This window comes from Acomys minous (genome assembly GCF_964271855.1).
Source record: "Acomys minous genome assembly, chromosome: 17".
NCBI lineage: Eukaryota > Metazoa > Chordata > Mammalia > Rodentia > Muridae > Acomys > Acomys minous.
This window is the reverse complement of record NC_140500.1, coordinates 56,365,308-56,380,352: the sequence shown is the minus strand read 5'-3', so window position 1 is coordinate 56,380,352 and position 15,045 is coordinate 56,365,308. Positions and strand designations below refer to the sequence as shown.

Sequence of the window (15,045 nt, the reverse complement as noted above, 5' to 3'; positions counted from 1 at the left end):
ATGGGAGTTATGACTAAGGCAGTAGAGTGCTTGCCATGTAAACATGAGGACCTGGGTTCAAACTCCAGCACAGACATTAAAAAAAAAAAATAAAGCCAGGCATGGTGACATGCACCTGCAACCCCAGTGCTGGGAAGGCAGAGACGGGGCTGTATGGGACTCTTTGACTCTTTGGCTACTCAGACACTGAGTTAGTCAGCTTCAGAATCAGTGAAAGGCCTGTCTCAGCCCCCTCCCTGCCCCACACAAATATAAAGAATCTCAAAACCAACAAATAAACAAACAAACAAAACAAAAAGTGCTGGACGCCTCCCTGGCCTTCACATTTGTGAGCACACACAGACACTAACTAGCATGTACACACTCAGGGGAATGAGACAGTGTAAACATATACTTAAGGGGGAGCAGGTCCAAATTTAAGTAAGAAAACCAAAGAAAAAAAAAGGTGTAAAGTTGAAGAAATTTAAGTATCAGATAAGACAGCTTTGACACTATACAATGTCACTGACAGAATCAATGAAATGACTCATATATATATTACATTAATAACTTTTAATATATTTGAAATAAAGAAAAATATTTCAAACACTTCTAGGAGAGAAAATCTAGGGCTGTGGGGATGGGACATATGGCACACAGATCACAAGACAGCCCATCAGCAAGACTAATGAAGCCAGAAACTAACACTCTAAATTCAGTTATCTAAATCATATTCTTCAAAAAGAATAATTGGTTCTGAAAACCGAGGAAAGGAAAAACAAAAAAAATCACGTGGGACTTGGCTTCCCAGATCATTATATAACAATAGTAAAAGTTATACTTACAAATGAGTCAGAAGTTAGCACTGAGAACAAGCCACGTGACTGAGAACGAACGAAGCTTCAGATTGGGTAGCTTGCAAGCTCAACTTACAGCATCAGCAGCTTTTATTGTTAAGAGACGAGAAGATACAAACAAGCAGAACAACATGAAACAGAGAAACAAAATACAAACAAACAAAAAACTTCCTTCATCATAAGATGACAGAAAAGGGTGAGACTGTACAGCACAGAGGAAACGAGAATCCATAGTGTAAAATGATGAATCATAAAATTTAAAAACATACAAAACAGAAGTGTTGATTAGATTTAAGAAATAGCCATTAGGTAACTGGGAAAGTTAAAACTTATGAAATATTTCATCAAAATGATGGGGGCGCATCTCTACAGGGCTGGGGATGTGGCTCAGCGATAGGGCACTCAGCTAGCATGTCCAAGCCCTGGGTTCCATGCCCACCCCCCAAGAGAAGGAGAGGGCAGGTAGAAGAAAAAAAAATCCTGTAAAGCCAGTAATCCCCCCCCCCAAGGCAATTATTTCTTAAGCTACTTCTGGAGCCACAGGCTGAACTACTGGTTGTCCGTGACATGAGGTGGTCCCACAGATGCTCCTACAAGCATTTCATGGTGCTTAACAGATGCTCATGGGCTCCAAACACAAGGCCACCATGCCTGTGAACACTAACAGCCTGGGCGGCGCTCTGCTCACAGGGAACAGAGTTACCAGCACTGAGTGCAGCTTCGGAAAAGAACAAAACCTTGCTGGCAGGACACGGAGGTGCTAAGCACCTTAGATAGGAGCAAGTGCTGCATCATAAGAACCCACCGCCTTCATCGGTGCCAGGACAAAGCTACGAAGCTAAGGCTTTCACACCGCTCAGATGGAAACCCCAAGGAGACTTGGAACACTGAAAAAAAAAAAAATCTAAAAGCGCATGGTTGGAAAAATCCACCAAAGACCAAGGAGAGTTTTGCTCAGTATTAGAAACCAGGAAAGACTGGTCCTCCAGATGTTGAAACTAATTAAAACAATGTGCTTGGAGTGTCGAGCTGCAGGGAAACAAAATGGAGCCATACCAGCCGAGAAAACCAAGCAGTGCCCAAGTCCACCCCGGCCACTTTTTACGTGGCTGGCTCAAGCTTGTTCCACAACAGCACTGGGAAAACTGGTTCCCAGGGGAGGCGACAATGTCAAATGTTGGTAGTAACCGTGGCAGAGCTTAAATTTAAAAATGCAAAAGTAGCAATAACAGGGCAATTATGAATAAGAATACTAAATTTCTGAATAATATTCAGAGAACAGAATTTCCGTTCACATGAAAAGAGTATGCCATAACCAAATACATATGAGAGTCATGTGAGACATATGCGAGTCGGCCAGAGTTTTAAAATCTTTTTACTGGATTCCACTCCCATGGTATGTAAAAACAAACAAAATATATATGACCACCTTAACAGACGACACACAAGTACTTGGTTAAACCACCTGTCCCCTCTCTCAATTTCCATTAAAGCGCTAGCTGGACTCCTCAGACACCACCTCATTTCCAGATGATAAAACATTTGAAGTGTTTCAGGTAACTCCGCAGAGAAGACTTGACGTTTTTAGAGACTCATCTGCGGTAGTTCACACTACATCGCTATATTATAACAATACATCAATGGGCATTATACACTCTACTATGCCAACGAAGTGGTCCACAGATCTTGGCTTGTCTAAACAAGGGAGCTGGGAAACCCTGGGAGGGGACATGATCACCCACAGACTCTGACTCGACCAAGTCCAGAATCCCAGAGATCAGAAGCCAGTCTGACATCTGCCTGTTACTGGACCTCACTGAACTTCTGGAACCTTGGTGTCCTCCTTTGTGAAAGAGAAAGAGATGCCCACAGCCTGCCACAGTCTGCCATAGCCTAAGAGCAGCCACAGAAAGGCCTAGAAAGTAAGCAAAGCTGTGGGGGGAGAGGTCGAAACCCTAAAGGTGGCCATTTAAGAGAGTTCCAGATTTTCATTCCGTCTTTTCTCTCCTGGTCTTAACCTGAGGACATGATTCAAGGTGTGGCAGTGGCTGAAGTGGCACGAAAAAGGCTGAGAAAAATCCTAATTTTGAGGGATCCTCCTCTCTGGCTTTGCCTCTGATGAGGGCTTTCCCTCAGCAGTCTATCTGGGCAAACTGACAACAGATACTCCCTCCGGACTAGATTCTTGGGGTGATTCTGGAGAGGCTGCAGAAGGTGGCTCCCAACTCTGTGCCTGAGCTAGAGGTCCCAGGTCACTTCTGCGCAGCACAGTGGCAGAGCCAAAACAACCTGGTCAAGTGTTTGTTAACTGAGAGGCCTCTGTCCGCACTAAAGATGAAGAAGTGGCCCGAACCCGGGCTACAGCTAACTGACGCAGAGACAGGAAGCAAACCAGCAACCCCCAAGGTTTAAGCAACACAAACATAAAGCCACACTCTAAAATTACTCAGCGGGTAAACACACCTGAAAGTGTGTAATCGGCTCTCACGGGGAAAGGCGACGGCGATGCCAATCCTGAGAGGCTGGCACCGTGACAGACCCGAGAGCAGTTGCAATAACCACCCTGGGAGGTCACTGTGAACACTTGGAATAAAGATGAAGATGAAAAAAAAAAAAACATGTGACATTACACAGAGAAACCCTGTCTTGAAAAACAAACAAAACAAAACCAAGCAAACAAATAAAAACAAACAAAAAAGAAAGGAAAGAAAAAGCACTTGACAGAAACGTGAAAGTTCTAAGAGGAACCAAATGGAAAATGTAGAAGTGAAAAAGTGGATATCTGTAATAAAGAATTAAGCAGATGTGCTCGATGGCTCAGTGACAGAAAGAAGATGACTGAGGAAGGGACCACCGAACCAGGAGATGGAACAGTAGAAATCACCCACTGATGATCAGAGAGAAAACAGGAAAAGCTGTGAACCAACTGTAGGGCCATATGGAGTAATACGGAGAAGCCGTCACCTGTACCGTGGGAGTCTCAGAAAGAGGAGAGAGTGGGCGCGACAGAAAAAAAAATCATAACAAAAAACCTGAGCAGCCGTGTAAAGTTGCCAGATTTAGGGAAGGACAAGAATTTCCAGATTGAATGAGCGCTGCACAGGCCCCGCCTCCTGGGCCCCATCGTAACCAAGCTGCTGAGGACTAAAGATGAAGAGACCTTAAGAGTGTTAAAGGCGTCACTGCCAGAACCGCACACAGAATCAGGACGTGAATGCCATGGCTGCCCTGAGAAACTCGAGAGGAGTGCCCTGTCTTTTTCCCTAAGGGTTCTTTACAGCCTCAGTTCACTGTATTTTCCACTTTCTTTCTTCAATCTCCCTATAGTTTTCCTGTATGAATTTTGGATCCCAAGAGCATATTGGAGCACACTGCAAACAAACACATCTTTAGCATTATGTCTTTTGATTAACACACTTTTTTTTTTTTTGCTCTTGTTAAAATAAGAATCTTGCCTGACCCGTTGTTTTGTGGGAGAGTGTGTCTGAGTTCAGGTGCAGACGTGGGTGTGAGTTCAGGTGTAGGTGTGAGAGTGCATGTACACAGTGCGTGTGAGGTAAGTGTATGCATGGGTGTGCAGATACACACTGTGAAGTGAGTGGACAAGCCTGGGTGTTGGCCCTCGGGTGCCCTCCTGAGATGGGCTCTCGCTGGCCTATAACTTTGCCGAGCATGCTGGTTAGCTGCAGGGGTTGAATTTTTAGACGATGTGCCTGTTCCCACCTCCCATTCCACTGCGGCTGGGATAAGAGGCACAGGCAGCCTGTTGGACTTGTTAACAGGGATTCCGAGCTCCAAACTCAGGCCCACACATTTGCAAATCAAGCATTTTACATCTCCCAGGCCTGGTGCCCTTTTCTTTTCTTTTTTTTTTTTAACAAGTTTCTTTTAAAACGCCATAAACCTCCTCAAATACACACAGCATCTAACAGGGCATCCTTTACAGCCTTGGAGGGATATTGTAAAGAGAGAATGCTCTCAGAAGAAAAAGACGGAGAAGACCCCTGTGCCCAACAAATCACTGTAGGACGAGTCAGAAACAACCGAAGAGCCTTGCAGCCAGTCTCCTTAGGGCGTCTGAGAGCGGTCTCTTGGCGCCTCTTTACTTGGTAAGATTGGGTGTGTGTTGAGCTCAGGCTTGGCCAGGTCATGCCTTCACCACAGGGGACTCATAGCCTTCACCATTAAAGTTGTCTGCAGCAAAGTGGGGGCTCTAACCTCTGCCATTTTTATTTTTTATATTTTATTTTTTTGGCACAGTAAACTAGTAATGAAGTTAAGGCACAAACCATTAGATTCCAAGTAGACTGAGAGGCACGCTGTCAGCTCGGCGTTCTGATTTATCCCCTCTCATCTGCCTTGGCCAGCTGCCCAGGGGCCGTGGCACTAGCCCAAACATATACAGGAGCTGCTCTTCACCTTTTGGTCCCTACTGACACATCCCAAAGGCCAAGCACCACAAAGCGCAGCACCAGGATGCCACAGTTGCGGCGGGACGTGAAGGACAGGTGAAATCTGGTTCCGCCTTGGAACTGAATGATCCGGACACTCCCACAAGGATGCTTAGCACCCACAGGCCTGGATTTAGCTGTGGACTTTTTTCATTTTCATGTAGGAGATGAGCCAGTGACCAAAGAAAGCGTGGCAGGCTATATGAGCCATTCACAGCTCACTGTCCTGGCTGTGTGCGCTCCGATGCCCCGGGGCCCAATGTTGATGTCAAGGGTGTGGCAGGACCGACTAGGCTTTTTGTTTATTCCTCATCCCTGAGCAGAAGCTAGGCCTGCTAAAGGATGGCACATAGAGACCAGGCAGGGTCATGACTCTGACGCAGGGCCAGGCCCCTCCTCAGAGGCTCTTATAGTGCTTGGTCCACCCTGAAGGAGGCTTCTTGGACTTCAAGGTCCTCTCTTCAGAGAGGATGTGGGAGGCGAAGGGGAAGCAATGGAGCCTGGGCCCTAGTCTGGGTTCTGCTTGGTGTCTGTGGGAAGGAGATACGGCCTTAGCTCCTTCTGTGAAGAGGGCATAGCAGCCGCTTTTATAATGGGGTTTCCGGACACCTCAGTAACATGCATGCATAGAGAGAGGAAGGGGATTTGAAAGCGGAATCATAGATAGGAAACAGGTGTGCAGCCACATGGGCACTGGCTTGGACTTGCTGGTCGGAGCCAGATGTTCTGTTCTCATTTCTACAGGAGGGTGTTATCAGTGAAGTCTTCCGGTCCTTTTTACACTTGCTGCTAGGGTTTGGCTCGAGGGCTGTGAACCGGACACTTGGTCCTCAGTGTGGTGCCACTGAGAGGCAGCCACTAACTAGAAGGTAGAGCCTGGGGGAGGTAACTCTGTCACTGGGCGATGGACGTTGAGGAGGTAAAGTGGCTCTTACAGGACCCAGGCTCTTTCCCAAACTTAACTGTATGAAAACTGGGCCTAGCCCGTGTGTGTGACTCAGGTTCCATCTCACTTTGTGGTCCCTTCTGTGATGCCATGTGTCACGTCTGATGTACAGACACTGGCGTATGCTCCTCACTCTCCAGAAATGTGAGTTAAATAAACCTCTTCTCTTTATCAAGTGCTAAGTCTGAGGTATTTTGTTAGCGCAACGGGACTAACACTTGTTCTTCCTCCATTTCTTTTTCCGACATGCCTACATCTAGGTCAGCCAGGAATCCCACTTTCTCACACTGCTTCTCTCGCGTGGACCATGCCGCATTTTTCTAAAATGTATTCGGTGACAGGAACGCAAGAAGATCACCCTCCTCTCTTCCCTTTGCACCAAGCTATGAATAATGGCGTATGTTTGCCACCATGGTCTTCATCTGTGACGTGAAATATGCTTAGCCCCAGAGGATGCTTGTTAACTGACATTTTCCCACACTTGATTAAAATTTCCTTCTATGTTTTCATGCCACAAATTTCCTTTACTGTTCCCATCCTCTGATAATCACCCAGGGACACATTTCAGTCCCCTCCGGAGAAAACACAATTCCCCCAAAGAACCTAGTTTGCCAACACTGGCTCCAACTCAGCAGATGGCGTTAACATTCAAACGCAGGTTCATCTCAACATGATCTGGTCACCTCCAACCTCTCACCAGCGTGAGGAGATGTCATCAGGAGTTACCGCAGAGTGAGCAGGCAGAAGGGTCTGGATGCAAAGGCCAAGGCTCGAATTAAGAGAGAGCTGCACCTTAGAGTCACTGACCGCTGAGACGCCAGATGGCACAAGTTTCAGGGCTACTGAGGAAGAGACAGACTTTGAAATGACATGGATGTGAAGTCTCCTTACCTGTCCTCAGTTAGTTTCATTAAGGTTGTCCCTCGAGTAGAGAAGACAATAAAGGACATCCTTAGCTGTGGGCTGCAAAGGAGAGAAACTCTGTTAGGTCAGATACAACACCTTTCCTGCTCCCTTCCTGTTTTGTTTTGTTTTAAGATTTATTTATTTATTATATGCACAGTGCTCTGCCTCCATGTACACCTGCACATCAGAAAAGGGCACCAGATCTCATTATAGATGGCTGTGAGCCACCATGTGGTTGCTGGGAATTGAACTCAGGACCCCTGGAAGAGCAGCCAGTGCTCTTAACCACTGAGCCACTCTCCAGCCCCCTCCCTTCCTGTTTTTTTTTTCTTGAGTGGGTCTTTTATTTAAAATTGAAAGAGTATTTTCACATATGAACCTTTTACTGCTTATTTATCACACACTTATTTTGTGGGGAAAAAATAGTAAAAACCCTTTTCGCTCTTGAATTATTTCTGCTGTGCTTCCTTCCTTCTTGGTGATACATGAATAACAGATCAGTGGTAACATCAGATCCATGAGCTGGCTGCATGCTAATGACTGAGATCCTCACTCAGTGCTGTGGCTCTTGAGTGTAAGTGGGCTGATGGGCTGTATAAAGAGCAGGTGGATCAGCTCCAGCCTGCCGCTTCTGATTGGCAGTCCTGGAGTGAGGGGTGGGACTTCGCATTTCTTTCTCTCTTTCTTTCTTTCTTTCTTTCTTTCTTTCTTTCTTTCTTTCTTTCTTTCTCTCTTTTTCCTTCCTGTTTTTTAATCACAGCTCCCAGAGCTGAGAAACCACCACCTAAATGGGAGCCCCAAAAGGTGTGGCAACAATTTAGACAATGGCCAACTTGAAGCTCCAAACCAAAGGGACCGGCTGTGTCTCCCTTCTGACAGGACACTGTCACACAGTGGCTATATCACAGTAAGGAAGATGAACTCCATCCCAAGCCAGGACTTCCTGGGAGGGGACTGGCCTGCAAGGTGGCTATGAAACAGAGAATCCTGTCAGAAAATTCTGACAGCATCCTCAAAGAAGGATTTGTCTCAGAAAGATTACCATTCAATTAATTCCTTCTCAGCTGCCTTCCAGGGAAGAGGAGGTGCTGGGCCACAGAGGGTCTCTTCAGCTCAGCGGTGACATGACTCATTCTTAATGACTAAATCCGCGTCACCATCGCACACAGCACTCAAAAGTTTTCAGTGAAAACTCACTCTCTGAGTAACAGGGCACTCTTATCTGAGGATTGGCAAGAAGCACAGAAAATCTACACGGGGCTTGGCAACTGGCTGCCACTCTGTGGGGCCCTCATGGGGCGGCCAACTGGTCAACCAGCGTAGCACCAACCTGTATCTTTCCAAGGCACTGACCTGCCGGAGCTGATTTGGCTCTGATCTTTGCACACAAAGCCCTCTTTTCACGGCTTTAGCTTCAGACCTCGGCCTCAGTAGCCTGATCATCACAGCTGTCTCTTCGCATCAATCCTGACTCTGCTGCATTCTCCACTCTATTCTCCAAGTTACAGTTAATGAAATCAGGTGTTGTCAGTTAACTGCTATAAGAGCTCTAATGGCTCTGGCTGCTCTTAGGATGAGCCTCCCATTACTATTACTATGTGCTTGACATATCTTTGATTGGTGTTTTTGCTCTCACTGTTTCAGTGATAGGGGTGATGGAGGTAGCAAGAAAGCAGAAGTTAGAAGAGGAACAAAGACATCCCAGAGACTAGATGGCAGGTGATGCACAAAGAGGGGGGCTGGCTTAAAGAGGGACAGCTGGCCCTCCAGGATGGCAGGGAGGACTTGCATGCAACTCTTTTTTTTTTTTTTTTATGTTTCAGTTACATGTGTTTAATACTTAAGGCGGTATGTGTTCCTATTTGTATAAATAACACATCCACATAAGTTAGAAATCAAAACAACATTGAAAACAAACAAAACACAGATTTTGCTACAAACTCTCCCCTACCATCACTGGATAGTTTGGCAATCACTCATATTTCTGTCTGTCCTGGCAAAACAAGTTTTTGTGCAACCATAATTGTATGTTCTGACTCTCCCTTTAGACAGCAAAGGTGGCATGCCATCAACACTGCTCTGCACGGTGTGCATTTTACCGTGAAACATACCCTTCAGTCTTACGTGGCATGCAACTCTTAGGAGCAGAACTAGGTGCTGAGGGAACATCTGTCTGCTTTCCTCTAGGCTCTCAGTGACTAGAAAATGGGGCTATTTTCTGAGAGTGGTGGATGTGAGGTATGAGCTGGGAGTTCAAGGAAAGGGTGAGGAATGAGAATTTTTCTTGGGGAGCTGGTGGGAGGTGATCAGAATAAAGGGAGAGAAAAGGATTTCCACTCAGAAGGATCCCTCTGCAGTCGGCTGTGACGTATTTGTGCTAGTATCAGCCACCGTGAGAGCCTGGGTTCCTTCTACCCGACAGTATGCTCTTTAAAGAATAAGTGAAATCGTCTACTCAGTTTGAGAAACTTTCACACTGGTTTCCATAGTATCTGCATGTGTTTACACTCCAACACCAGTATATAAGCGTTCTCCCTTCCACACATCCTCACCAGCATTCGTTTTCTTGGTAACCCCCACTCCAACTAGGATGAGACGGAGTCTCAAAGCAGCTCTGATTTGTATTTCCCTGGTGGCTAAAGATGTTGAACACCATTTAAAATGTCTGTATCTTTTCTTTTGAGAATTCTCTGTTCAATTCCATAGCCCGCTTTTGTTAGGTTGTTTTCTTGATGGCTACTTTTTTGAGTTAGCTGTATGATTTAGGTGTTAATGCCCCTTCAGATCTGTAACTGGCAATGGCTTTATCTAATTATATTGGTTGCTTCTTCACTTGATTGACAGCTTCCTTTGTTGTTGAAAAACTTCCATAATTTCATAAGGTCCCACTTGTGAATTACTTGCCTTATCACCCGAGTAACTAGAGTCCTGTGCAGAAAGCCTTGCCTCTGCGTATATCTTGTTGTGTTTTCAGAATTTCAAGTTTTCTGTTGAGGCCCTTGATCCATTTGGAGTTTATTTTTGTTCAGGGTGAGAGATATGGACCTAGTTTCATTCTTCAACATATAGATATCCAGTTTTCCCAGTACCATTTGTTGACAATACTATTTGTTCCTCCACTTATTCAAGAGTGTTACCTAGAATCTGACACTATTAACAGCCTTTGGGCTGATGAAGACACAAAACTCAGTGGCAGTTTTGTCCCCCTCCCCCACACTGAGGGGTCTCTTATGGTCTGGATATGAAGCATCTCCTTGAAAAGTTTATGTTTTGAGGCTGATGCAAGCAATGTTCAAAGGTGGGGCTTTGCAGAAGTGATCGGATCTTGAGGCCCCGACTTTACTGATGGCTCAATCCTCCAATGGGTTCAACATCTGAAAAGTCTGCGGAGAAGTAGTGAAACTGTGGAAAGTAGACCTCTAGGTGGAGGAAAGCGGGTAACTGCGGGTGTTGCCTTGAAGGTCTCCCAGGTCTCCTGTCCCTGCCTGATGCTGCCTCTGTTTCCTGCCCACCATCAAGTAAGCAGCGTTGCTACACCACATGCTTGGGCCCGGATGTCCTACTTCACCGGAGCCTGGGAAAAGAGGAGTTAGCGCGGCATGAAACCTCTGCAACCAGGAGCCAAAATAAGTTTATCTCCTTCTAGGATGTTTCCCAAGTGGTCTGCTCTAGGGACAAGAGGCATGACTGAGTGACATGGTAGGTCCATGGCCGAGGACTCCAGCGGGAGAGGGCCAGGGCAAAGTACCTTGAGGTCTAGAGTAAGCCATGGAGATGTCCCTGGTTTGTTGTTGTTGTTGTTGTTGTTTGTTTGTTTTGTTTTTTCTTTTTTTTCTTCCATCTGTGAAGCAGGGGGCTGGCATAAGTGTTCTCTCAGTAGTGCCCCCCCCCCCCTGTGTCTGATTCTAAGACAGTGAAGAATGTGGAACTCCTGACGGACTGGGAGACAGTGCTGGAGAGCCACTTCCAGGGAGATGCTGGGCTATCGGATGCACACACACGTCATCTTTGTGTGACCCTTTCCTGGAACCTCGGGTTCAGGCAAAGTTAAGCTGATTGCCAAGGCTGCACAGGGAGCTTAGATTCAAACTCATCTTAGCCCATCGGGATCCTTTTCCACTGGGCGCCTCTGCTCACAGGGAAAAGGAAGACAGCAAGCAGAGACAGAGCCAACGCTGTCAAAGACTTGGAGGTAGCTGTGTAGTTACGTCACTCAAAAGGGTCCGCTGGTGACAGTGCAGGGGAGGACGTTTGGCTCCATAACAACAACAACAAAAAAAGACTTTATACTGAAATTGTCCAAAAGAGGGAAGTTTCTCACCAAAGTCTTTCAACATGAGGCTCCTGAACGGCTCTCAGGCTAGACTGGGAAGTCTCGCCTATTAATTTGAAGTTAAAATGATTTGTCTGAGTAATTTTAACATCATGCATACACAGTCTCTCTCCTTGTCTGTACTTTTTCTTCTTGTTTTCCTCTCAGCACCTGCTTTCCTAAGTCACCTGGGTTTAGGTGACTCTTGTTGCAGATCCAAGGACACCTGCCACCCCTCCTTTCCTGATAGGGAGGTAAGAGCATGCTGTTCCATGACTAAACACGGGAAAAGACTGTGTGCCATCACCCTGAGCTATAGAAATGGGCTGAAGAGTTTTCCACTTGAGCACATTGGTCTCCATGGAAACCATTTACCACAGGTGGGGGTTGGGGGGGGAGAGGCTGCATCAGAGCTCACTACGCTCACACCGGCTGCACCAAGAACCTTGACAACGTGTTGCAGGTGCATCCCTGAAAGCTGTGTGATCCCACCCAGGGTGACGTCACCGCTTTTACTGGTGAGTGTCCTCAAGTAGCACCTCCAGGATTCATAGTGACTCTGCTCCAACCTGTCTGTGTAGGTGTGGTCAAGCCCACAGGGAGGATGCAGGGGTCATGTGACCAGCCACGACGTGCTCAGGGCTGTGGTGTGTTCATATTACGACCAGAAGGGTTGTGAACAAACTGACACGAGCACCACGGTCACCTGTTGCTTTGTGACACCTCACCCACAGGTCCCTTCAGTGTGCACTCCCACGGTGTCTGGGAGTTGTGAGGGAAGTGGGCTGGAGTCACCGTCAGCCATGGGAGAAGAGAGCGTGGAGCACACTCACCTGATGAATCTATGAGCCAGCTGCTCCACAAAGTAGTAGATTTCGTTCCAATGGTGCAGCACGCTTCCTGACCTACGGGACAAAGAGGCGTTCCGTCAGCACCTTGCACTGTGTTTCTTTTCAGTCTACTATTCTACGTAGAACCAAACTATTAGCCGGGTCCAGCCATTACCTAAAACTGGTGTAAATTTGGGAGTTATTTATAAGGCTGCTTAAAACGTTTTGAAGAATTCCTTCACTGTCAAACTCTCCTCCTGCAGCCTTCAGAACCAGATGTAGAGCTCTCGGCTCATCCTCCAGCACCGTGTCTGCCTGCACGCCGCCATGCTTCCCGCCATGATGACAATGGACTAGACCTCTGAAGCGTAAGCCAGCCCCAAGGAAATGCTTTCCTTATTAAGTGGTCATGGTGTCTCTTCACAGCAATAAAACCCAAACTAAGACAGTGACAAAACAAATGACACTCCAAGTATTATTTTGTTTATAAGTACAGATATCTGGAGAATCTTAAAATAAATTATTGGAGAGATGACTCCAGCAGGTTTCCTAAATAATAATAATTGACCATTTGGTGGAATTTATTTAAGGTTCTGAGAGTTAAACATGCAGGAAAGTCTACTGAGTCTAATGTGGCTATTCGGAATAATAATAAAAAAAAAAAAGAAAAAGAAAAAAAAGAAAGAAAGAAAGAAAGAAAGAAAGAAAGAAAGAAAGAAAATGGCTCAACTTCTCACTGTGTTAAAAGGGAATGCACTTACTGAAGAGGGGGAAACCAGTCCTCTGAAAATAGGCGATTATGGGAGTTTAAGCTGGAAAGTTGTTTTTTAAATTTCCTGAATCTGACATTGTCTTAAGATCTCATTTCCATCACTGTGACTTAGCCTGTTTTACCCACAGTGCTCATGATCGGTCTCTCACAGTGGGACTGTCTTAGCCCTTGTCACTCAGACCTGTGATGCCTTTTCCCTCTCACACACAGATCTGCCCAGCAGAGCCATGGTCTGCCTGCCATTATAGCTAAGGCTGTGGTTTGCTTTCAGCTCTGACACTGTATTGCAAACAGTTTTCACTGGTGTCTGGATTTATGTATCTATTTATATATTTATTTATTTATATGTCATGTAAGTATATGTGTGATCAGACATGTGTGTGTGTTATGTGTGTAGTGTATGCACATGCATGCAGTGCAGTTTGAGGCCACAAGAGGGCGTCAGATCCCCTGGAGCTGAGCTGCACTTACAGCAGGCTGTGCATTGACTATAAAGTGGGTGCTGGGAGCTGACCCTGGGTCCTCTAGAGTGTTGAGCACCCTTAAGCATCAAGTTGAGCCATCTCTCTAGCTCCCTTATGACACAATGTTTATATATATATATGTCATTTGCTTTTATTTTATGTGTATGAATAGTTGCTTCATGTATGTAAGTATACTACATGCATATTGTGCCCGTGGAAGCCAGAAGAGGCCATCAGATCCCTCGGAGCTGGAGTTGTGAGCCATCATGTGGGTGCTGGGAACCAAGCTTCAGTTCTCTACAAAAGCAGCCCGTTCTCTTAATTAAGAATTCTCATTTTAGTTGATGTATTTCATCTCTTTGAAGAGAATTTATTTTTCCATCTTATACCCAGAAATGCTCAGTTTGTCCTACTTAGTCAAAAGTCAAAGAGTACATCCATGGATTTGTACTTAAAGACCCCTATCAAGGTATCCCAAAGCCATAGGTACATACTGTACACAAGACACAAAAGCAGGAAGAGGGTACCACTCTGCTTAGGGCCAGGCTGTCCCCACAGGCCCAGTTGTTAAAGGCTGTGTGTAGCCAGGCACTGTGGGAGAAGTGGGTGCTGTCTAACAGGCCTGGTCACTGGGGACCCGTCTCTTCCTCCAGCTGTGTACCCACCTCTCTGCTGTGAAGTGAAATACCTTCCCTTTTTCTTTCCTCGGTTTTGGTGGGTATTATTCTAGCCCTTTTATTTTTAAATTTAATTTCTTAATTATGTGACAATTTCTCTCTCTCTCTCTCTCTCTCTCTCTCTCTCTCTCTCTCTCTTTCACACACACACACACACACACACACACACACACACACAATGAGTTTGTGTTCATTTTTACACCAACCACCTTCTTCCTAGCCCCTCCCACTGAACCTTTCTTCTAGACAAAATACTTTCTTTACCACTTCTCACGCCGCCCGACAGGGATGACCACTAAGCCATGAGCCCCAGCAAACCTGCCAGTGGGTCACATTACCACCAAACCACTGCGAGAAACCTGGCTGCAGTGAAAGAAAGCCCCTGGGTGGACCCCTGCCTCCCCAGCAGAGGAAGACGCAGATTCTTTGTCTTACAGGTTGTCCTTTGCCTTTTGACCGATTTTCCAGGTAGAAACTTCCCTAGAGGCCTATTCTCCCAGCATAACTGAGCCCTGGTAGTTCTGACCTGTGGCCGATCTCACTCTGAGCTCACAACCGGATTCCTGATCCCAACCAGGAGAAGCCAGGTGTTGGCTGTGAAAACGGCAGCACGCCTTCAAGCTCGGCCTTTCTCCACCCAGCTGTGCTTTTAATCTCTTACAAGTGTCACCTTTGTCTGTTTAAGAGTTAGTACCTAAAACCCAACTGTGTTGGGCTAACCTAGCCATTGCTATCCAAGCTGCAAGGTAGAAACAAAAGCTTCCTTCTAAACCCAAATATAAAGAGTTGCCAAAAGAGGGTTGCTCCGTCGGACTTGGGTTTGAGTGGCATCAGGGCTAGTGACAGGTCTC

The 15,045-nt window shown here is 46.1% G+C and overlaps 1 protein-coding gene across 2 annotated transcripts in view; it reads right to left on the bottom strand.

The window, feature by feature from the left end:
• Positions 1–15,045, bottom strand: part of ANTXR1 (ANTXR cell adhesion molecule 1) — a 203,424-nt gene that overhangs the window by 167,322 nt on the left and 21,057 nt on the right. For both annotated transcript variants that reach the window (XM_084765254.1, XM_084765253.1), the window contains exons 2-3: positions 12,285–12,356; positions 7,125–7,196 (exon numbers count right to left, since the gene is read on the bottom strand). In XM_084765254.1, coding sequence (XP_084621380.1) covers positions 7,125–7,196; positions 12,285–12,356 — 144 coding nt within the window. The remainder of the gene's footprint in view (positions 1–7,124; positions 7,197–12,284; positions 12,357–15,045) is intronic.